A 20,812-nucleotide genomic window follows, 5' to 3' on the forward strand; every position below is an offset into this window, starting at 1 on the left:
TTGCTGGAAGGAGAATTTTCTCCCGGAATTGTTCTTTATTTTTTCCACCATACAGATAAATTGCACCCTCTGGAGCTCCCCTGTGCTTTGCTGGGGGGTTGTTGGCCCCTTTTGGTGGAGATTTGCTCTTGCAACACCCTTTGGTGCCTTTGTGGCTCTGCTGTCCTTGCATGGGCACCAGCACCACTACACCATTCCCCCGTCTGAGCTGCAGGGATGAGTCGTGTTGGGGTTTTTAAGAAGGGACACGCAGATTTTGGGGTGCTTGCCTTCACCTTTCGGGGTCCCTTCCCTCCCTGGAGTCCCACACATGGGAGGATGGGGAGGCTGCGATCCCTCAGCCTCTTCCAGCCTCCGTAGGGTGCTTTGCTTTGGTAACGGCTTGCTTACAGCTTTGCTCCGGGGAAGCTAAAATTAAAACAGTGACTCCATTGCAGACTGAAAACAGAGCATTCCTTCTCCGCCCGCGTGCTTTGGATGGACATCAGAAGCCCAAGCCCTGCTGCAAAGTCCCCTGTGTCAAAACAATCTGCTATTCTGATCCTCGGCTCGCCGCGGTCGGGATGTTCAGTTCCCAGACCCACGTTCGGGGGGCTCCGAAATGGGATTTGCCTGGAAATGGAAAACGTAAACACCAGAAGCCGGCATCTCTGCAGCTCGTCGCTTGAAACAAAAGCTGATTCTGCTCCAGAGAAGGGGGGAAAAAAAAAAAAAAAAAAAAAAAAAAAAAAAGAAAAAACAGAAGTTGATTCATGAATAAAGGAAGAAAAAAGCAACTTCAGGATCTCGTTTTTACCCCAGGGGTCCCCTGATTCCTCAAGGAAGGGGAGATGTGGGCGGCCAGAGCCCAGGTGGAGATTTCTGCCTGTCCCCATCACCGCGGCGATGCACAAAGCTGCTCCTGGTGCATCCAGTCCCTGTTAAAGTCCTGCCAAAATCGCCGTGGATCGGTGGCAGCACCCTCCCAAGCTGGGAGGACTTAACGTTATGGTTTTGTCCTCAACTTTATGGTTTTGGAGGGGTGAATGGCTTTAATTTGAAGCTCTCCCTTCGGTATTTGCATGTGAGCACCAAGGGAAGCCAGCACACCCCATGCCATGGCACTGGGGACCCCGTCAACCCATACTGGTTTCCACTGGGTCCATACATGCCTGTCCACCACCACCACCATAGGGGCCATCGGTGGCCTTCACCGCGTGGCGCTGGGCTCCTCTGGGCCAAAAAATAAATCAAACGTGGCTGGGGAGAGGGAAAAAACAGGTGAGTTTTCAAGGAAGGGGAGAGCTAAAATGCAGGCGAGGATTTTTCTCCGTGGAGGAGAGAAACGAACGGCTCCTGGCAGCGGAGGGTAAAGCTGCAAATCTGGGGGGATTTTGGAAACCCCCAGGATGGGGATAAGGGTTTGATGTTGTCCAGATTGAAATATGAATTGCTCCTGTATTTGAAATATTAATCGCTCCTGTTTTTAAGGACCATACAGGATTTTGAGGGACTTCAGTGAGGCTTGAAACAAGTCCATATTCACAGCAGGTCCTGTGTCCCCCCCATATCACCTGTTTTCCCCTTTTATTAGTCGTTTTCCCCCCGAAATGCCCCATAATCCCCCAAAATGAGCAGGGCTGCAGCCCCATCGCGCCACCGCCTCTTTGCCCACCCAGCACCGGGCACGGGGGTGAAAGAGGGGCTGTGAGGCTGTGCCCTGTCCCCCTGTCCCACCTTCCCCTTGCTCCCCGTCCCCGTTTTTGTCCCCCCCACCACCCCCATCCCAATTTCAGGCAGGACAAAACTCATCACAGCAGTGGCTCGTGGGCTTCGGTCCTGGCTCAGCGCTGCAGGCACCCGGAGCTCAACCCAACACAACCATTTTCTCTACATTTCCTCCCTTTTTTCACCAATTTTCCACCCAGATCCCCCCCAGCCCTGATTTTTTTGCCCTTTCCCCCTACTCGGGGCAATAATTCCTACAAGCAGGAGCACGGGGACCACCTGCATTCACGCGCCCGCGCCGTGCCAAAAAATCCACCACCCCCCTTGCTCACGGAGCCCCCACCTTCTGCAGCCCCCGACCCCGCTGCCGCGTCCCCCTTGGGGGAAGCCAGCACCCACCCCGTCCCCAAGGTGCCCCATCCTTGGGGTGCCCCCCAGTTGTCTGTAGGGCCTGGGGACACCCCCCTTCAGGAGCCCTTCCCCGGTTCGCCTTCCTCTAGATGTCACCCTCAGCCGCCTCTTCCGTCGCTGCGATTTTCCTTTCTCCAAGATCCTGCATTTTTTTTTTTTTTTTTTAAATTCCTTTCTGATCTCTTTCCGGCCATGTGTGATTGCAGTTTCCTCTGGGCGTCCATTTCATCAGCCCGAAATTAAGGAGCGGAGAGGGGCAGCGGGCGACCGGCGAGAGCGAACCTCCCCCCCCCTTTTCCTATCCCCTCACCCCATCCCAAAAAAAAAAAAAAACAAACCCACCACCCGCATCCCACCCTGGGGGGTCCCCGAAGACCCCACACCCTACCTCCCCTCCTCACCCCTCTCCCCTCTTTGCACGGAGGCCGGGGATCCTCCGGCTCCTCTCCGCTTGCTTTTGGGGTGACTTTGCTTTTTCGGGGCGCTCGCTCCCGCGGCCTTTTTTTTTTTTTTTTGCCACCCTCTCCTTTTTTTTTTTGGCCCCGCCGAGGTGTCCGTCCCCGAGGCCTTGAGGTGGCCGGATGGTTTGTAGCCCTCTGGCTCTGAAGCCGTCCCCCGTCTCTCCTCGCCACCGCTGGATGCCAACGCCGGAGCCGGGGCCGCACGGCGAGAAGGTCGCGGCGCCTCCAACCCGAGCCTCCCACCCCGACGCCGGGGGAATCGGCAGCAGAGGAAACCCGTGCTCGGAGCAAATCCCCGGGGAGGCTTCGTTTTTTCCCTTTCATGCATGAGACAACTCCGCGGCTCCGGCGGGCGATGGCCACGCAGTGAAGATGTCCGTCTCCAGGCTCAACAGCGTCAATGGCTTTTTGGAGGACGGCAGGATGGAGGCGGGGGACATGGGCAGGATCCTCCGCTGCCTGGAGATGGGCACCGTCCTCACCTTGTTCTACCAGAAGAAGTCGCAGAGGCCGGAGCGAAGGACCTTCCAGGTCAAGCTGGAAACCCGGCAGATCATCTGGAGCCGGACGCCTGAGAAGGTGGAAGGGGACAGTGAGTATCGGTGGCGGCGGTTGGGGACGGGTTGGCGGGGTGCGTGGTCCCCGTGGGATGTCCTGCCCCGATGGGGTGATCTGCTGCCGTGGGGTGCGTGGCCGTGGTGGGGTGTTCTACCCCGGTGGGATGCCCAACTGTGGTGGGATTCCTGGTTTTGGGGTGCCTGGACATATTGGGATGTCCTACCATGGTGGGATGTCCTACTACAGTGGGATTCCCAGATGTAGTGGGATACCAGGATTTGGGGCACCTGGCCATACTGGGATCTCTTACTATGGTGAGATGTTCTATAAGGATAGGATGTTCTACCCCAATGGGATGTTCTACCCCAGTGGGATGTTCTACCCCAATGGGATGTTCTACCCCATTGGGATGCCCAGATGTAGTGGGATACCAGGATTTGGGGCACCTGGCCATACTGGGATCTCTTACTATGGTGAGATGTTCTATCAGGATGGGATGTTCTACCCCAGTGGGATGCCCAAATGTGATGGGATTCCTGGTTTTGGGGTGCCTGGCCATACTGGGATGTCCTACCATGGTGGGAAGTTCTATCAGGATGGGATGTTCTACCATTTGTGGGTTGTTCTACCCCAGTGGGATGCCCAAATGTGGTGGGATTCCTGGTTTTGGGGTGCCTGGCCATACTGGGATGTCCTACCATGATGGGATATCCTACTACAGTGGGATGTTCTGCCAAGGTGGGATGTTCTACCACGGTGGGATGCCTGGCCATGATGGGATGCCCAGAGGTGCAAATGCACTCGCCTCCTCCATCCCAGCTCCCCTCGACCCTAAACTGCCATGGGGCTTGAACTGCTGCCGTGTCCGTCCTGGGGCTTGATACCTTAGAAAGGGGGTAAAGGGACCATCTGCTGCCTCGCCTCCTGGGGGTGTTTGTAACCCCGAAACTGGCACCAGACCTCGCTGCCCATGGGGTTCCCGGGCTCCTGGGGAAGGCAGGCCGGGTGGGGTGGTCACGGTGGTGGCCCCATGCGACGTAAACGGGGCTGAAATGCAAAATTTGGATGGTGCCGAGGCCTCTTTGGGGAGAGGGGATTTGGGGGCTGAGCGCCAGCTTGTGGGGTGCCACCAAGCACAAAGGGGCACAGGAGGGGACCGGCTGGTCCCTCGTGGCCGGCTGATGTCCCCTGCAGGTTTGTTCCCCCATGGCCTTTGTAGGGAAGAGCTCGTTCCCTGCTCGCGGAAATAGCGCCTTTCCGGCTCCTTGTTTTTATTCGGGAGCACCGCACACAGCCAGGTCGGGAACTCGGCGCCGCTTTCCCCTTGCCATAGATCTCCTGCCTCAGTTTCCCCAATCAGTGCCCGGAATCTCCCACACAGCAACCCAAAACCTCCCTCTGGGAATGCGTGAGCGTCCTCTGAGGTCATCCAAGAGGGAAAAAAAAAAAAAAAGGAAAACCCCTAAAAATGTTATAATCCTTCCATCCAACCCCACCACCTGCTTCCCCAGCGGGGCTGGGAGCAATCCCAGTCCTGGCGTGGGGCTGGAGCACCTTCACCAACCCTCTCCAGCCCCATTTGGGATTTTTCGGGGGCTCTGGGACCTTCAGCTTCGCTCCCGAACCTCACGCCTGCCCGGGCCGTTTCAAATCCTCTCTTCTCACCCGGCTTGAGAAGGGATTAGCGAGAAAACCGACAGAGCTGATGTCTCTGTTAGGAGGCAGGACGGGGAACCTGGTTCTGCTGGAGATGCCCCGCGCCCTGCAGGCTAATTACACGCTTCGTTAAGCTGCTGTTAAGTCGCGTGGCCACGCGGATGGGGTCCCCCGGCGCGGCAAGGAGATGCTCTGCAGCTTCAAGGTTAAGAGCTACAGGGGAGCGTGGTGTCCGGCTTTGCCTCCAAAATTCGTCTCTTCCCAGGTTGTTTCCAGTCCCTGGCAACCCCAAAAACATTTTGGGGGGGTGGTTCGCAGCTTGGTGACGGCTAACTGGGACTCACCCCTTCGTCCTTGCTGATGCCAGATGATTAGAAATAGGATGGTTTGGGGAGGAGAAAACCCAGGTTTGGTTTCACACCTCTGGCCCGGGAGGAAATCTTTTATTTCAGGTTTTAAATCAGCTCCTCAGCCTCACAGGGAGCCCTCGGGGACGTGACCGCCCGGTCCTTCACACAGGGGCTCCCACAGGAAGGACCAAGGCGACCCCGAGGGGACACAACTCGGCCACCCGGTGGCACTTCCCAGTCCAGCAGCATCCCTCCAGCCACCTCGGTTTGCTTTCCTCTCCTGCATTCAGGAAAATCCCAGGCTCTCAGCCTGGCTAAAAGCTGCTGGGCAAACCCTGGCCCTACAGCACCCGGGAGCCACAACCTCCCCGAGATGTAAAGCCTTTGCAACGTGCTGCTCGCTTTGCATGAGAAGAGAGGAGGGATTTTCGCAGCTGGAACTGGCTTCCAGCATGTTTTAATCACCGGGACCCCGGAGACAATGCAGGGAGGAGTTTGGAGACATACTTCTGCCATGATCCCTGCAAATCCGCTGCAGATGTGGTTTCCAGGAAGCCGCCAGCGCGTTGCATTGTGCTGCACGCTGCTCCCTCGCCGGGAGGCTGGGGCCAACACCGGGTCCTGGCTGTGTTAGCACCCGTCGGCAGAGCCCCCAGCATCTCACCCCGCTGCCACGGGCACGTCTGGGGACACACACCCGGTTCCTATCCTACAAAAGGGTGTCTGGCCCCGAATATCCACCCGGTTGAGCTCAGGACACCACCGTAAGTTAGCTTTGAGCCACGAGCCATGGGTCTGTGCACTGAGGGTGGCACCCAGCTTTCGTTTCCCAAAATCACACGCCTGGGTGCAGACCCCATGAGCATCGCTTTGCCGCCGAGCACTCACAGCCTGCCCTGGCCCGCGAAAGTTGGCTCGCGTTCCTCCCAGGGAAGGCTGGATAAAGCCACCAGTGTTTTCCGGAGCCTTTTCCGCCAAGAAAAACGACCCCGCACCTCTTTTCCCTCTGCCTTTCACTGAATCGGCCCCGTTTCTCCCCCATCCCTTACCCTTCCACACCTCCTCCAGCTTTTTCCCCTCGGCTCCGGCACCCTGCACTCCAGCCCCACCGCCACGTAGGAAGCAGCCGGAGCCGGGCTGGAAATTCTCCGGGAAATGACCCATTTCCTGCAGGACAATGACCCTGCGTGGTGTCCGGCCACCCTCAGCCACACAAAGCCCTTTCCGGAGCCGAGCTCTGCCCGGGAGCAATGCCCGTGGGAAGAGGGATGGGTTCGAGTGTCAGAATCGATCCCCGAATATTATTATCCCCCTTGATCCCCGAATTTTATTATTCTGCTCCCACCACCGGACGTGTCCGCTGTGCGCAAGCAGGGGGGATGGAAATCCCCCTTTTGGCAACGTGGTGGTGAGGAAGACCACGGTCCGGAAACCCAGCCCTCTTGGCTTTATATAGCGAGATAATGAGAGAGCAACGCGGCAGGAAAGAAACGCCCTGCGGTCCGGGCTGCAAATTGCCACCTTTGGGCAGAAATCTTCTATTAAAAGATGAGCTCGGCCCGTCCCAGAGCTTGGGGTTTGTCTCGAAGAGGGGAAGGCAGCTGGAGGGATTGTAGGGCCAGGATGGGAAAGGCTGAGCTGGGAGGAGACGTGGCACCCGTGGTGCCATCACACTAGTGGACACGTCACTGCAGGGCTGCGGGGACATCTCCCTTGGGGGACACACGGTCACAGCACCCAAAGTGCCATGGGGACGTCCTCTCCTGGGGACAAGGTTCCCCAAAGGACACGTGGTTTCTACACAGTCCCACCTCCCACAGCCTCCCCGAGCCCCGCGCGTGGCTCCGCGGTGGCAGGGCGGCAGGGGACAGTCCCGTGTCCAACTCTGTCCCCGCAGTCGACATTCGGGAGATCAAGGAGATCCGCCTGGGGAAGAACTCGCGGGACTTTGAGCGCTACCCCGAGGACGCCCGCAAGCTCGACTTCACCATGTGCTTCATCATCCTCTACGGGATGGACTTCAGGCTGCGGACGCTCAGCGTGGCCGGTGCGTGGTCCCCGCTCACCCTTGTGGCCATCCTGGGGGTGCCGTCTCCCCCATCCCGGCTTCACCACCCTCTCCTCTTCCTCCTCCAGCTTTCTGCGAGGAGGACATCAACCTGTGGATAACGGGCCTCAACTGGCTGGTGGCGGACACCCAGAAAGCCCAGACCCCGCTGCAGATCGAGAGGTGAGGAGGGACGGTCGGTCCCGTTTCTTGGGTCCCCATTTGGGGGTCTGGAAGGATGAACCCCACTCCCTGGGTACAGTCCCCCAGGCTGAGCGCTGTCTGTTTGTCCTTCCCTTCCTCCCAGGTGGCTGAGGAAACAGTTTGATGGGATGGACCGGTCGCGGGAAGGCAGGTGAGCACCATGTGAGGAAACATGCTGATGGGCTCAGCATGCAATGGCCAAAACGTCCCCGTCCTTCTTCTCACAGGGATGTTTTACCAAAGGGCAAAAGTTTGGGAAATGCCAAAATGCCGCAACGCCCTGGCCTCACCCTGCAAGGCTTTGCTGGCCTTGGATGGGGCCGAATCCTCCCAACTGTGCCCCAAATCTGGAGGCTGGGAGCAGGGGATGTGGGGCGAGGCAGTGTTGGTTTATTTGGGGTGCCCAAAGGCACCTAAAAACAGAGTCTGGAGTGCAGGTCCCTTCCTTGCTGCTGTAGGGACAGCAGGAACCCAAATGTCCTCGTGCCCGCTGCAGCACCAGGAGGGGATGGGCCATTAATGCAGCCCATAAAAATCCTGTTGATATAGTAAAAAAAACAAATAAACAAACAAAAACCACAAAGCAAGGGAATGTGGACTTAATTATGGAGATGGGGATAGGGATAATTACGGTATCCAGATGTGACAGATGCCCAGCAGCAGTGTCCCCATCCCCAATCTTCTGCTCAGGGCTCTCACACTCACACCAGAGCCTTCTAAATTATAAAGAAAAAGGGCAAAAATGCTTCTTCTAAAAAATTAGAGAGCACTGTGCACTTGTAGGGATCCAGAGCCTGGCAGAGCGGGAACCCCAAGCCAGAGACAGGGCTGGTGCTGGGATATGGGGTCAGTTTGGGGGCTCTGTCCTTTGTGGGTGTCCCCTGGGGTCCCAGTGGCTCCGGCCGGTGCCCTGACACCAGCTCACCCTCCCGCAGCATCACGGTGAAGGACCTGAAGGCCATGCTGCCCCAGGTGAACTACCGCGTGCCCAACATGAGGTTCCTGCGGGACAAGCTCGTGGTAAGACCCACATTTTGTGGGGAGCGGGGCTTCGAGTCCCCGCAACAGGGCTGGAGCCGGCCCCGCTGTCACTGGATGCCCCTACACCAACCCCCCTCTCTCACACCCTGCCCCACAGGAGGTGGAAGCCAGGAATGAGATGACCTTCTCCCACTTCATCCAGTTCTACAAAAACCTGATGTTCGACGCGCAGAAGTCGGTAAGAGCCGCGATCCGTCCCCCTGAGCATCCCTACCCCGCAGCGCGTCCCCGGCCGTCTCAGCCCCGTTCCCTTTTGCCTTGCAGGTCATCGAGCAGCTGGAGCTCTCCTTCCCCCTGCGGTGAGTCCCGGGAGCCCCACGGCTCCCATCCAGCCCCACCACCAAGGGTGGGAGCTGTCAAGGGGCAAACCCCGGGATAGAGGAGGTCCCGGTGGATGCACGCATCCCTGGAGCATCGCCCAGTGCCTGGGGTGCAGGGAGTGGGGAAGACAAACGTGGTCTGAGGGGCAGGGATGGGAGAAAGGGTGAAAGAAAGGATGGGAGTGGAAACGTGAGTGCAAATGGAGATGGGAGCAGAAATGAGAGCAGGGACGCTCACCCCAAATTCTTCGCTCTGAGGGCGGTGAGGGACTGCAGGGCCAGGGGATGCAGTGATGTGGTTTGACGCCTGCTTCCCCACATCCTTGGGCATCCTCGTGCCCAGCTCTCCCGGGTCATGGGGTGCCACTGGGAGTGTTTGCACGGCCAGCACCCAGCAGCTCAGGCTTCCCCTGGGCTACTCTTTCCCAAGTCCCTCTCCCAGCTTCTGCTGCGGGCAGGAGCAGGGCAGGAGCCGGGGACATCAGGGGCTGAGCCGCGGGTGGGCAGCAGTGGCATCTGCCCCGACTTCTGCACCCAGTTCCCCTGACGGCCCCTCTGTGCCCCAGGAACGTGGACCGCCCCGAGCTCTGCCAGGTCTCCCTCTACGACTTCCAGAAATTCCTGCTGCACGACCAGAAGGTTGGTTGCCCTTTGAGACCCCCCCGGGGACCCCTTTCGGTCCCAGTCTCGAGGATCCCCATGGGATGCCCCAGCCCAGCTGCTGCACCGCCGTGGCTCCCCCCGTAACGGCAGCCGTGTTTGCACCCCCAGGAGCCCTGGGCCAGCGACGTGGGCATGGTGAGGGACTACATGTGCTCCTACCTCAAGGATGGCTCCAACGATGCAGCAGACCCCTCCTTCCAGCTGGATGAGGTGGGTGGCCCCGTGCGGCACCTGCCCGATGAGACCTCCTCATCCCCAGCGAGCCCTGACCTCTCTGCTTCCCCCCCTCCAGTTCCTCACCTACCTCTTCTCCAAGGAGAACATGGTGATGGACCCCAAGTACGAGCGCGTGGTGCCCGAGGAGATGAACCACCCTCTGTCCCAGTACTGGATCTCCTCCTCCCACAACACGTAAGGATGGGGTGGGCTCACCTCGGGGACCCCCATGAGCATCCCCTCCTGGCCAGGGCAGCCCCAGCTGCTGAGCATCCCTCTCGCTCCTCCTCAGGTACCTGACAGGGGACCAGTTCTCCAGCGAGTCCTCCCTGGAGGCGTACGCCCGCTGCCTGCGCATGGGCTGCCGCTGCATCGAGTGTGAGTCCCCCCCCCAGCACCCAAAATTGCATCAGATGGACCATCCCGCTCACCCATCCCATGGCAAAGGGAAGAGGGGAGCCTTCCAATTTCTTTCGGGGTCCCAAAAACATCGTTCTGGTGCACAGTTAGTGGCCAGCATGCGTTAACCAAGGTGTCTCCCCCTTCAGTGGACTGCTGGGATGGCCCGGATGATCTCCCCATCATCTACCACGGCCACACGCTCACCTCCAAGATCAAGTTCCTGGATGTGCTGCACACCATCAAGGAGCACGCCTTTGTCACATCCGAGTAAGCCCTGGCTCCCCCGAGACAGACCAGTTTTTGGCTGCTCAAATTCCCCCTCTCCTTCGTCTTCATCCCAAGCCACCTTTCCCACCTGCTTCCTCCAGGTTCCCCATCATCCTCTCCATCGAAGATCACTGCAGCATTGTCCAGCAGAGGAACATGGCTTCGCACTTCAAGAAGGTCTTCGGGGACATGCTGCTCACCAAGCCGGTTGACATCAACGCCGATGAGCTGCCCTCACCCACCCAGCTCAAGAAGAAGATCCTAATCAAGGTGTGAAGCCAGGCACCATCCCATAGCCCTTGTCTGCAGGAGGGTCAAAGACTGTATTGGGCTGGGGGACAACCCTAAATCTTGGGGCTCAGAAGCAAGCTCTCTCCATGCACAGGCAGTGCAATGTGAGGGTTGTCTGCAAGGAGAGATCTGCAGGGAATGGGAGGTGGTGGTGATGGTGGATCTGTAGATACTTAGGGCTGGGATCTCAGCATGATGGGGACACCATGCCCCCTGCTGAGCTCCCATTCCTGGCCTGTCCCCAGCACAAAAAACTGGTCGAAGGGAACCTGTATGAGGAGGTCTCCACTGCCAGTTACTCAGAGAACGACATCAGCAACTCCATCAAGAACGGCATCCTCTACCTCGAAGACCCCATTGACCACGTAAGTGTCTCTGCCGCTGATGGCCGGGGGCAGAGCAGGACCTGTAAGATGGGGATGCCCTAGAAGGGCAGAGCACCAAGCTTTGGGGTGGGCATGGGGTACTGGTGCAACGCCACATGGAGGGATGCAAGGCAGGAACGGGGGTCTCAAATCCCTGTGCCTCCATGCCACCATCCTTCCTGTCCTGGTGATGCTCTTCCTCCCTCCCAGACCTGGAGCCCACATTATTTTGTCCTGACGAGCAACAAGATCTACTACTCAGAGGAGACGTCCCGCTACCAGTTCAATGAGGACGAGGAGGAGGTGGAGCAGAAGGAGGTGCGTGGGGGGCAGGATTTCCACAAGAACGGGGAGAGGGCGGCGATACCCTCGTCGATGGCATCTGCTCAGGAGGACACTGACCTTGGGGTGTCTCTGGTCTCTGCGTGGACTTGCAGGAGTTCAACAACAACGAGCTGCACTTCACGGAGAAGTGGTTCCACGGGAAGCTGGGAGGTGGCCGCGATGGGAGGCAGATCGCCGAGAAACTGCTGCACGAGTACTGCACCGAGACGGGCGGCAAGGACGGCACCTTCCTGGTGCGCGAAAGCGAGACCTTCGTGGGCGACTACACCCTCTCCTTCTGGTAGGAGGCCTGGTCTGGTCCCCATGGGGTGGAAGGCAGGATCACACCTTCCCCAAGAGGCAGATCCCCAGGCATCTGGTGGCTGCCTCCTGCAGGCCCCAGTTTGGAGGCAGAAATGAAGTTTTGAGGGAAAAGCCACCTTTTTGAGCACTGTGGTGCCCTGAACCTGATTATCCCCAAGCACAACATGTCATGGTCATGGATGTGAATTGACTCGCTCCCATCTTGTCTCCCCATGGCAGGAGGTCGAACCGCGTGCAGCACTGCCGGATCCACTCGCGGCAGGAGGCTGGTGCCACCAAGTTCTACCTGACGGACAACCTGGTCTTTGACAGCCTCTACAGCCTCATCTGCCACTACCGCGAGGTGCCGCTCCGCTGCAATGAGTTCGAGATGCGCCTCACTGACCCCGTGCCCCAGCCCAACGCCCACGAGAGCAAAGAGTGAGGGTGAAACCTGGCCCCTTGGTCCCTTGGGTCCACCATCCTCTTCCACCATGTGTCCCACCCTTGGGTCCACCATCTTCTTCCACCACTTGTCCCACCCTTGGGTCCGCCATCCTCTTCCACCATGTGGTCTACCGTTGGGTCCACCATCCTCTTCCACCACGTGTCCCACCCTTGGGTCCACCATCTTCTTCCACCACTTGTCCTGCCTTGGGTCCACCATCTTCATCCCTCCCCGTGCTGGCTCCGATACAGCTGGTGTCACATTTGGGGTGCTCCCTGGGACGCGGGGATGCCATTGCCAGCCCTCTGCCTCCTTCTTGTGCCTGCCCAGGTGGTACCACGCCAGCCTAACGCGCCTGCAGGCTGAGCACATGCTGATGCGAGTCCCGCGGGACGGAGCCTTCCTGGTGCGCAAGCGCAGCGAGCCCAACTCCTACGCCATCTCCTTTCGGTGAGTGCGGCCATCCCGGCACTGGGGAGCACTGGGCCCCCAGTACTGGTAGGACCTAGCCCAGGGCCCTGAGGAGAGGCTGCGAGAGGTGGGGCTGCTCGGCCTGGAGAGGAGGAGGCTCAGGGGAGCTCCCCCACATCTCTGTGGCCCTGTAGGGTGCGAGGGGCTGGGGCCGGGCTCTGCTCGGGGGGGCCCAGGACCAGCCTGGAGCCCAGGAGGCTCCCCCTGGCCCCCACACAGCACTGCTGGGCCAAGAGGGTGCTGGAGCCGTGGCACCGGGACCAGGAGCTGGGGGCTCCTCTTTGGGGGCTCCCCGAACCCACCAGGCCTCGGGGCTGGGCACCCTGCTATGGCGGGGGTTGACCTGATGGCCCTGAGGTGCCTCCAACCTCCATCACTCCGTGCTTCTTTGGGGACACCACATCTACATGCTGCTCCCATGGGTGGGACAACCTGGCTGTGGTGATGGTGAAGCCACGTCCTCAGGGCTCTCACACCAGCAGCACCCCACACCCATTTACCTCCTGCCCGTCCCCCCTTTTTTGAGGTGGGGTCCGGCCACCCCTCACGGCTCCCCCCACTGGATCTCTTGGCCCCAGGGCGGAGGGGAAGATCAAGCACTGCCGCATCCAGCAGGAGGGCCGGCTCTTCATGCTGGGCAGCTCGGCTGAGTTCGAGAGCCTCGTGGACCTCGTCAGCTACTACGAGAAGCACCCGCTCTACCGTAAGATGAAGCTGCGCTATCCCATCAACGAGGAGACCCTGGAGAAGATGGGCACCACGGTGAGTGGTCCCAGTGGTGGGGACAACGAGGACGGGGGCTCTGTGCCATGCTATCCATCCCCATCTCCATAAAGGTGGGAAGGTCTCCAGCTGTCCCAAATCTTTGGGACAACAAAGATTTGCCCAAAGGCCAACCCAAACCAGCCAAGTTGTAATCTACTGCCATTGTCCCTGGCTATGGCCAGGCATCTGTGCCAAACATAAGTCCCCTTCGATGAGTTTTAAAGGTTCATTGGGTCCTTGTCAGCCTCCTCTCGGCCACCCATGGTGGCCCAACTTCATGAGTGTTCCCTCAGTGTCCCCACAGCCAGGTGACCTGCCTTGATGTCTCTCCTTGCAGGAGCTGGACTATGGAGCTCTGTACGAGGTGCGGACACCCCACTTCTACGTGGAGGCCAACAAGATGCCGATGGCCAGGGTAAGAGGCTGAGCTGGTGTCCCCAGGAGGTGCAGGGTGATGGGACATAGCGATTCTGGTGCTGGGACTCCTGCAGGGTTCCTCTACCACATCTCCCACCATGAACCTGAGCAAGCCCCAACAGCAAGGACGCCTTGATGGGTCCTCTTGCACTGGGGAGAACCCAAAAAGAGCAGCTTTAGGGTCATCTCCCAGCTGGTGCACTCTCCATCCTTGGAGGTTTTCAGAACCAGGCTGTTCTCAGAGCTGACCCTGCAGGAGCCCTGAGGGCCCTTCCCTGTGACCCTACAATCCCATGGTCCAGCACTGCTGTGCTTTCAAAGTCCTTTTGCAGCAAAACAGCCCTCAGGTTAAGATCAGACATAGGAAGACTTAACCCAAAGGGGTTTCTTCCAGGGGGGTGTGGGAATATCAGGGGATAATCCCCTTGAGTGAAACAGGAAAAAAAAAATTGGGAACCCAGAAGAGAAATGTGGTGGTTGCATGGAACCACGGGCACTTCTTGTCCTCTCTAACATATCTCACTTTTGGGATGGGCTTTTAGGGGACAATGTTTGGGGGGTCGCGCACCCAGGAGTGCCAACCCTGGGTCACGACAACCCCCGTGCATCATTGTGGGGGCTGAGTGAGCAGCGCTGCCCATCGGCATCCCCAAACTGGGCATCCCAGGCTGGGTGGTGACACGTGTGTCCCTCTCCCTGGTGGCCTAGTGCACGGTGAAGGCTCTTTACGACTACAAAGCGCAGCGGGAGGACGAGCTGTCGTTCTGCAAGCAGGCCATCATCCACAACGTCGACAAGCAGGACGGGGGCTGGTAAGGGTGGTCCAGTGCCCTGGGCAGCATCACGGCGGACAGGGGCGGTGGGTTTTCCTGCGGGTCTTCCTGCGGTGGGTTTTAACAACCTTCTTTTCTGTCCCTCTCCCCCTCCCTTCCTTCTCCAACTGCTCCCCGACATCACATGCGGCGTTAACACCCCCTGTCCCCCCAGAATTTGTCCGCTTGCCTTGATCCTCTCACCCCTTGCAGGTGGCGGGGGGACTACGGGGGCAAGAAGCAGCTGTGGTTCCCGGCCAACTACGTGGAGGAGATCGTCAGCACGCTGGCACAGGAGCAGGACGAGGCTGTGAGTACGATGTCCCCGTGTCACCTCCCTTCTCCAATGCACCTGGGACCAAAGCCACCTGAGATGCTTCCAACACCAGTCCAGCCCAGACCCTTCTCCGGAGGCTGTGGGGTGCTCCAGGCTCAAGCCATGCTGTGTTTTTTTTGACTTTTGCTCAGACTTGGCCAATTTGGAGGGCTGGATGGAGGCTCGGCCACCACCTACCTCTCCCTCTTCTTTCTTCTCTTGCAGTCATCCGAAAACAGCCCCCTGGGGAACTTCCTGAAGGGCTTCATCGACGTGCCATCCTGCCACGTGGGTGAGTGTCCCCACCACGTCCCCAGTAAGCCTGGGGGGACATTCTAGGGTGGTGCATGCCCCAAGCTGGAGCTCAGCACCATGCGCTGAGGCTCTCCAAACTCATCACACACATGGGGGTGGCTGGTGGTGAACCACGTGCTGATGGGCACTGGCAGCTCTGGCGTGAGGCACGGCTGGCAAAAATATCCAACCACAGAGAAGGAAAGGCCTTGTGCTTGGCACGATGTGCTGGGGGCAATTTTGAGCTGATTTCGGAGAGATTTGGCTGATTTTGGAAGGATTCAGAGGGATTCAGAGGGCTGGATGGTTTGAGGGGGGGATATTTACCCCTGGCTCAAAGGAAAATGCATTTCGGAGTGAAAAGCTGAAACCACAAAAAGGGGAAAAAGAGACCATTTTGGGTTGCTGCTTTCACTTCCAGCACATTTTCAGGGACTGACCGCAGTTTGATGGGTGTTTGGGTTTGCCTTGCCCACCTTGTGCTTCTCATCGATTTGCAATTTTGGGGAGGACCCTCAAAAGGAGGAGGATCCCGGCGGGTGCTCGGGGAGGGCTGGTGGGGGCCCAGGAGCAGGACCGCTGAGGTTTCGTTTGCTCCACAGAGCCATCCGTTGGGAATGTCTTCAAGTAAAGCCCCCCCTCTGATGTCCTTATAGTTATCTCCAAAGACGGGAGGAGCTCCAAACCATTTGTCTTCACCATCCATTCCCAGCAGATGTCCCACGCAGCCCAGTCGCTGGACGTGGCCGCGGACACGCAGGAGGAGCTCAGCGAGTGGGTGGCCAAGATCCGAGAGGCCACGCAGAACGCCGATGCCAGGGTGAGGGGCCCTGGGGTGCAGCCGGTGGGGGAGGGACATCCTTGTCCCCAGGGGATAGACGCTGGGTGGTGGTGGATGTCCTATCCCGTGGTGGGCAGATGATGGATGAACGATGGTGGTGGACATCCCCGTTGCCTGGTGGACGGTCCCTGGTACCCCTGAGGAGAAAGAGTTTCAGATCCTGTTTTCCCTCGTGCAGATGCAAGAGGGGAAGATCATGGAGCGGAGGAAGAAGATTGCCCTGGAGCTCTCCGAGCTGGTCGTGTACTGCCGCCCAGTGCCGTTTGATGAGGACAGTAAGAGCCGGGCCAAGGGGGCTGGTGGGATCAGGAGGGGAAGAGCCGGGTAGAGGGGAACGGAGCGGTCACAGGGCTCCCAGAAAACCCCACATCCTCTTCTGATGGCCACCTTGGTGCTTTCAGAGATCGGCACGGACAAGGCGTGCTACCGGGACATGTCCTCCTTCCCGGAGACCAAGGCGGAGAAGTACGCCAACCGCAGCAAGGGCAAGAAGTTCCTGCAGTACAACCGGCGCCAGCTCAGCCGCATCTACCCCAAAGGGCAGCGCCTGGACTCCTCCAACTACGACCCGCTGCCCATGTGGATCTGCGGCAGCCAGCTGGTGGCCCTCAACTTCCAGACGCCCGGTAAATCGTCCTCATCACCACAGGACACCCCAAAAAAATTCACATTTCTGGTGGCTCAGCCACCGGGCCCGTGGTTGGAGGTGGTTTGGATGAGCTCGCCAACCTCTGTCCCTACCTTGATGGGGATATCCCGTGGGTGTTTCGTGCAAAATCCTTCTAGCCAGGGTTGGGGGCTTTCAGCAGGGGGCTTGCCAGGGCTCAGGGACCTTCTGCTTGAGCCCCGGGGCTCAGATCTGCTCTGTCCCCCACAGACAAGCCGATGCAGCTGAACCAGGCGCTCTTCATGCTCGGCGGCCGCAGCGGCTACGTCCTGCAGCCCGACATCATGAGGGACGAGACGTTCGACCCCTTTGACAAGAACAGCCTGAAGATCGTGGAGCCCATCACAGTGCAGCTGCAGGCAAGTGGGCAAGGATGGCGAGTCCGTCCCAAGGTGGTCACCATCACAGTTCTTCCTGGGTTTTGGGTCAATTTTTACATGTTTCAGACCCGCGTTTGCTTCGTAGAGTTCAGCACCCTGTGATCTTTCATGGCGTGATCTTTCCAGGAGGAGAACCCCACAATTACACAAAGCTGAGCACAACCTGAGTGAATTTGAGATAGAGATAAAATAGCTAAAACATGCCCAGAAGCACCTTACCCAACCTTTTGGGTCCTTTTGTGGGATGGGTTGGTTCATAGGCATCTGACTTTTGGGCATTGCATGGACAAAGCAAAAGTTTTTCAAATCATTTTGCAGGTATGGCAAAAACCAGGCTAAGGCCATAAATAGGTCCTAAATAGGGGGTTGGACCCAATGATCTCGGGGGCTGGACCCAATGATCTCTCGAGGTCCCTTCCAACCCCTACAATTCAGTGATTCTGTGATAAAAAAAGGTGTAGGGTGGCTAATTATGGCCATGAAGCTTATGGCAAGCCCAAACCAGCCAACCCACAGGAGTTGGAAACCCACTAGCATGAAGAGCCCTTCCTTGACCACAAGGTCATCATGGCCAGCCCTCACTCTCTTCCTCCTCCTCCTCCTCTTCCTCCTGCAGATCCTCGGCGCCCGGCACCTGCCCAAGAACGGGAGGAGCATCGTGTGCCCCTTTGTGGAGGTGGAGGTGTGTGGCTCCGAGTACGACAACAGCAAGAACAAGACGGACGTCGTAGGTGAGGCTCCATGGGGACATCGGGACACCCTTTAGGGTCCCATTGGGGCTGGGTTTCACGAGGAGCAAAAGGGAAAAGCATCTCCCACCAACGGGGGAGCCGTGGTGCTGTGCTGGTGCTGTCCGTGTGTCCAGCCCTGCTCTGTCCTCACCCCCTAGCCGACAACGGCTTCAATCCCGTGTGGCTCTTCAAGCAGTTTGTCTTTGACATCAACAACCCCGAGTTTGCCTTCCTCCGCTTCGTGGTGTACGAGGAGGACATGTTCAGCGACCCCAACTTCTTGGCACAAGCCACCTTCCCCGTCAAGGGTCTCAAAACAGGTACGCTCCCTCCCTCCACGCCCATCATCTTCATCACCCTCAGCCCCTTGGAGACCCAACCGTGGCCACGGCGAGGGGCTGGGACCCGGATAGAGGTCGAGGACTTGTTAGTGCTAGGTCAGGGGTTGGACTGGGTGATTTTGGAGGTCCCTTCCAACCTAGATGATTCTGGGATTGATTTTGTGAGCTTTTATCATGGTGTCGTGTCCAGGCTACCGGTCGGTGCCGCTGAAGAACAGCTACACCGAGGACCTGGAGCTCGCCGCCCTCCTCATCCACATCGAGATCATCAACGCCAAGGCAGGTGTTGGGGCCAACCCGGGAACCCCTGATCCTCGTTCCCCCGACCCGCAGCCATCTTGGGGCGTCCCGGCCCGCTCCCAAAACCTCACCCTCTTTGTGTCAGAGCAGGAGGAAGACGAGGAGAACCTCTACTCGTCCATCCAACAGCTACGGGACCGCGCCAGCGAGCTCTCCAGCCAGGTCTCCAGCTACGAGCGCACCAACAACTGCGACTCCCGCTACCAGCAGCGCCTCGACGAGCTGCGGGCGGCCCAGGAGCGGCTGATGGAGCTCACCGAAGTCCGAAACCGCAAGTGAGTGCCCCCCCCGAGCTCGTCCCCGGACCCTTCTACTCGAATAGGGTCCCTAAACGCCACCCCCTTGCTCCACCCCAGGCTGATGGAGAAGAAGAAGAGGGACCGGCAGCTGGTCACCAAACGCAGCTGAGCCAGGCGGGCTCGAGGCCACCAGCCCCTCGTGGACCTTCCACCCCCTCCCCGCTGCCTCCCACCACCTCCTCTCCTGCTGCAGAGGGACAGGAGGAGGTGGAGGGGGGCCGGATCCGGACCTCCTCCACCCCATAACAGCCCCTAAAGCCTCCGGGGGGGGGCGAAGGTCCCGGAGGTGACAGCGGTGTGACAAATCTGGGGAGAAAAAGGGAGTTTTGAGTGGGTCTGCCCGTGAGGTTTCCCCGTCGGAGGACGTAAATCTCAGACGCCTCGGTGTCACCTCGTGTCCCCGATGTCCCCTGGGGGGGGGTGACATTCCCTCGGGGGGGGGAATCACTGCGACCGATGGGGAAACTGAGGCACGGAGGAGCTCTCCCGGTCCCTATTTGATCCGGGATGGGGCAGGACCGGCCACCCCCCTCCTGGGGACAGTGGGGACAGCGGCATGAGGACGCGTGGGGGACGTTTTGGGGGCAGAGGGGCGTGTTTCGGCCCCCCCCACCCCACTATAAATATCTGTATTTTCTTCTTTTATCCAGCCTGTACATATGGCGGGGGGATTGTAGGGGGGGAGGGCTCTGTGTCAGCACAGTATTAAGGCACGAGGGGACCCCAAAATGTCCAGAGATGTCCCTGAAATGGGAACAAGGCAGCGGGGGGGGGACCCCAAAATATCTGGAGATGTCCCCAGCACAGGAGGTGCCCGGTGCAGGTAAAATTCGGGCACCGAGGCAGCCCTGGGGTGGCTGGGGACGTCCTTGGGGTCACCTGGGGATGGGGACGTTCCTGGGGTCACCCGGGGATGGGGACATCCCTGGGGTCACCTGGGGAGGGGGACGGATCCTGCCGCTCCTTCAAGGTAAGTCCCACAGTTTGGGGCATTTCCTAAAAAAAACGCCAATGAGGGAATCCGTTGGAGGCCCCAAAAAACCCACACAGGACAGGGACGACCCCAAAAATCTCACCTCCGGTCCCCGCGAGGCCAGGATAGGGACTGGGGACATCTCGGGGTGTCCCCCCGGGTCGGGGTGCCCCCATGGGGGTGGGGGTGGGGGATCTGTGTATTCTTTGTATGAAAATAAATCTATTTAGCCAATATTTATACCCCGCTGTCGTGGTCCGGTTCCCCCAGCTCTGCCAGCGCTGGGTTACGGGGTTTGGGGTGTCCCCAAATGGGGTGGTGTCCCCAAAGGGGGTGGTGTCCCCAAAGGGGGTGGTGTCCCTAAATGGAGTGGTGTCTCCTTGGGGCCATAGGGACACAGGGACAGCCCATGGGGAAACAGGGCTATGGGACTACGTGCCATAGGGTTATGGGGTCACAGGACCCTGGGGACACCTGACTAGGGGGACACAGGGATATGGGGCCATGGGGACACAGGGGACAGAGCTGTAGGGATAGAGGGCTGTGGGACTATGTGGCATAGGGTTATGGGGACACAGGACCATGGGGACACCTGACTATGGGGACACAGGGATATGGGACCATGGGGACACAGAGCTTTGGGGATACAGGGCTATGGGACCATGTGACATAGGGTTATGGGGACACAGTGGACAGGCCATGGAGACACAGGGCTATGGGAGTTATGTGGGATAGAGTTATGGGAACACAGGACCATGGGGACACCTGACTATGGGAATACATGGATATGGGACCATGGGGACACGGGGCTATGGGGACACGGGGTTATGGGGACACAGGGCTATAGGGCCACGGGGACGCAGGACACAGAGCTATGGGGACACAGGGCTATGGGACTATGCAGTATAGGGTTATGGGGACACAGGACCCTGGGGACACCGGACTATGGGGACACAGGGATATGGGGCCATGGGGACATAGGGCTCTGGGACCGTGTGGCATGGGGTTATGGGGACACAGGACCATGGGGACACTGGGATACAGGGCCAGGGGGACACAGGGCTTTGGGAACACAGGGAGATGGGGACTCAGGGCTATGGGGACACAGGGCTATGGGACTATGTGGCATGGGGTTATGGGGACACAGGACCATGAGGACACCTGACTATGG

The 20,812-nt window shown here is 58.9% G+C and overlaps 1 protein-coding gene and 1 long non-coding RNA gene across 2 annotated transcripts; one reads left to right on the forward strand and one right to left on the reverse strand.

Moving 5' to 3' along the window:
* LOC116486201 lies at window positions 1-2,332 on the reverse strand. The gene is made up of 2 exons (XR_004252935.1): window positions 2,107-2,332; window positions 1-682 (listed from the first exon to the last, which is right to left on the reverse strand). It is a non-coding gene; the product is annotated as an uncharacterized LOC116486201 (long non-coding RNA).
* A 180-nt stretch (window positions 2,333-2,512) lies between these two features.
* Window positions 2,513-18,982, forward strand: LOC116486200 (1-phosphatidylinositol 4,5-bisphosphate phosphodiesterase gamma-1-like). The gene is made up of 32 exons (XM_032182256.1): window positions 2,513-3,171; window positions 7,041-7,190; window positions 7,280-7,373; window positions 7,498-7,545; window positions 8,330-8,414; window positions 8,533-8,613; window positions 8,700-8,734; window positions 9,322-9,394; window positions 9,527-9,628; window positions 9,711-9,829; window positions 9,927-10,012; window positions 10,183-10,303; window positions 10,405-10,573; window positions 10,840-10,959; window positions 11,170-11,277; window positions 11,397-11,584; window positions 11,827-12,027; window positions 12,365-12,484; window positions 13,084-13,267; window positions 13,608-13,685; window positions 14,396-14,499; window positions 14,713-14,809; window positions 15,041-15,107; window positions 15,766-15,929; window positions 16,129-16,225; window positions 16,352-16,576; window positions 16,828-16,976; window positions 17,614-17,728; window positions 17,887-18,048; window positions 18,260-18,348; window positions 18,460-18,644; window positions 18,726-18,982. Exons 1-32 carry the CDS (start codon window positions 2,952-2,954, stop codon window positions 18,775-18,777), a joined length of 3,888 nt encoding a protein of 1,295 aa, XP_032038147.1. The 5' UTR covers window positions 2,513-2,951; the 3' UTR covers window positions 18,778-18,982.
* The last annotated feature ends 1,830 nt before the right edge of the window (window positions 18,983-20,812 follow it).

This window comes from Aythya fuligula, chromosome 2 (assembly GCF_009819795.1).
Source record: "Aythya fuligula isolate bAytFul2 chromosome 2, bAytFul2.pri, whole genome shotgun sequence".
In the NCBI taxonomy this organism is placed as follows: domain Eukaryota; kingdom Metazoa; phylum Chordata; class Aves; order Anseriformes; family Anatidae; genus Aythya; species Aythya fuligula.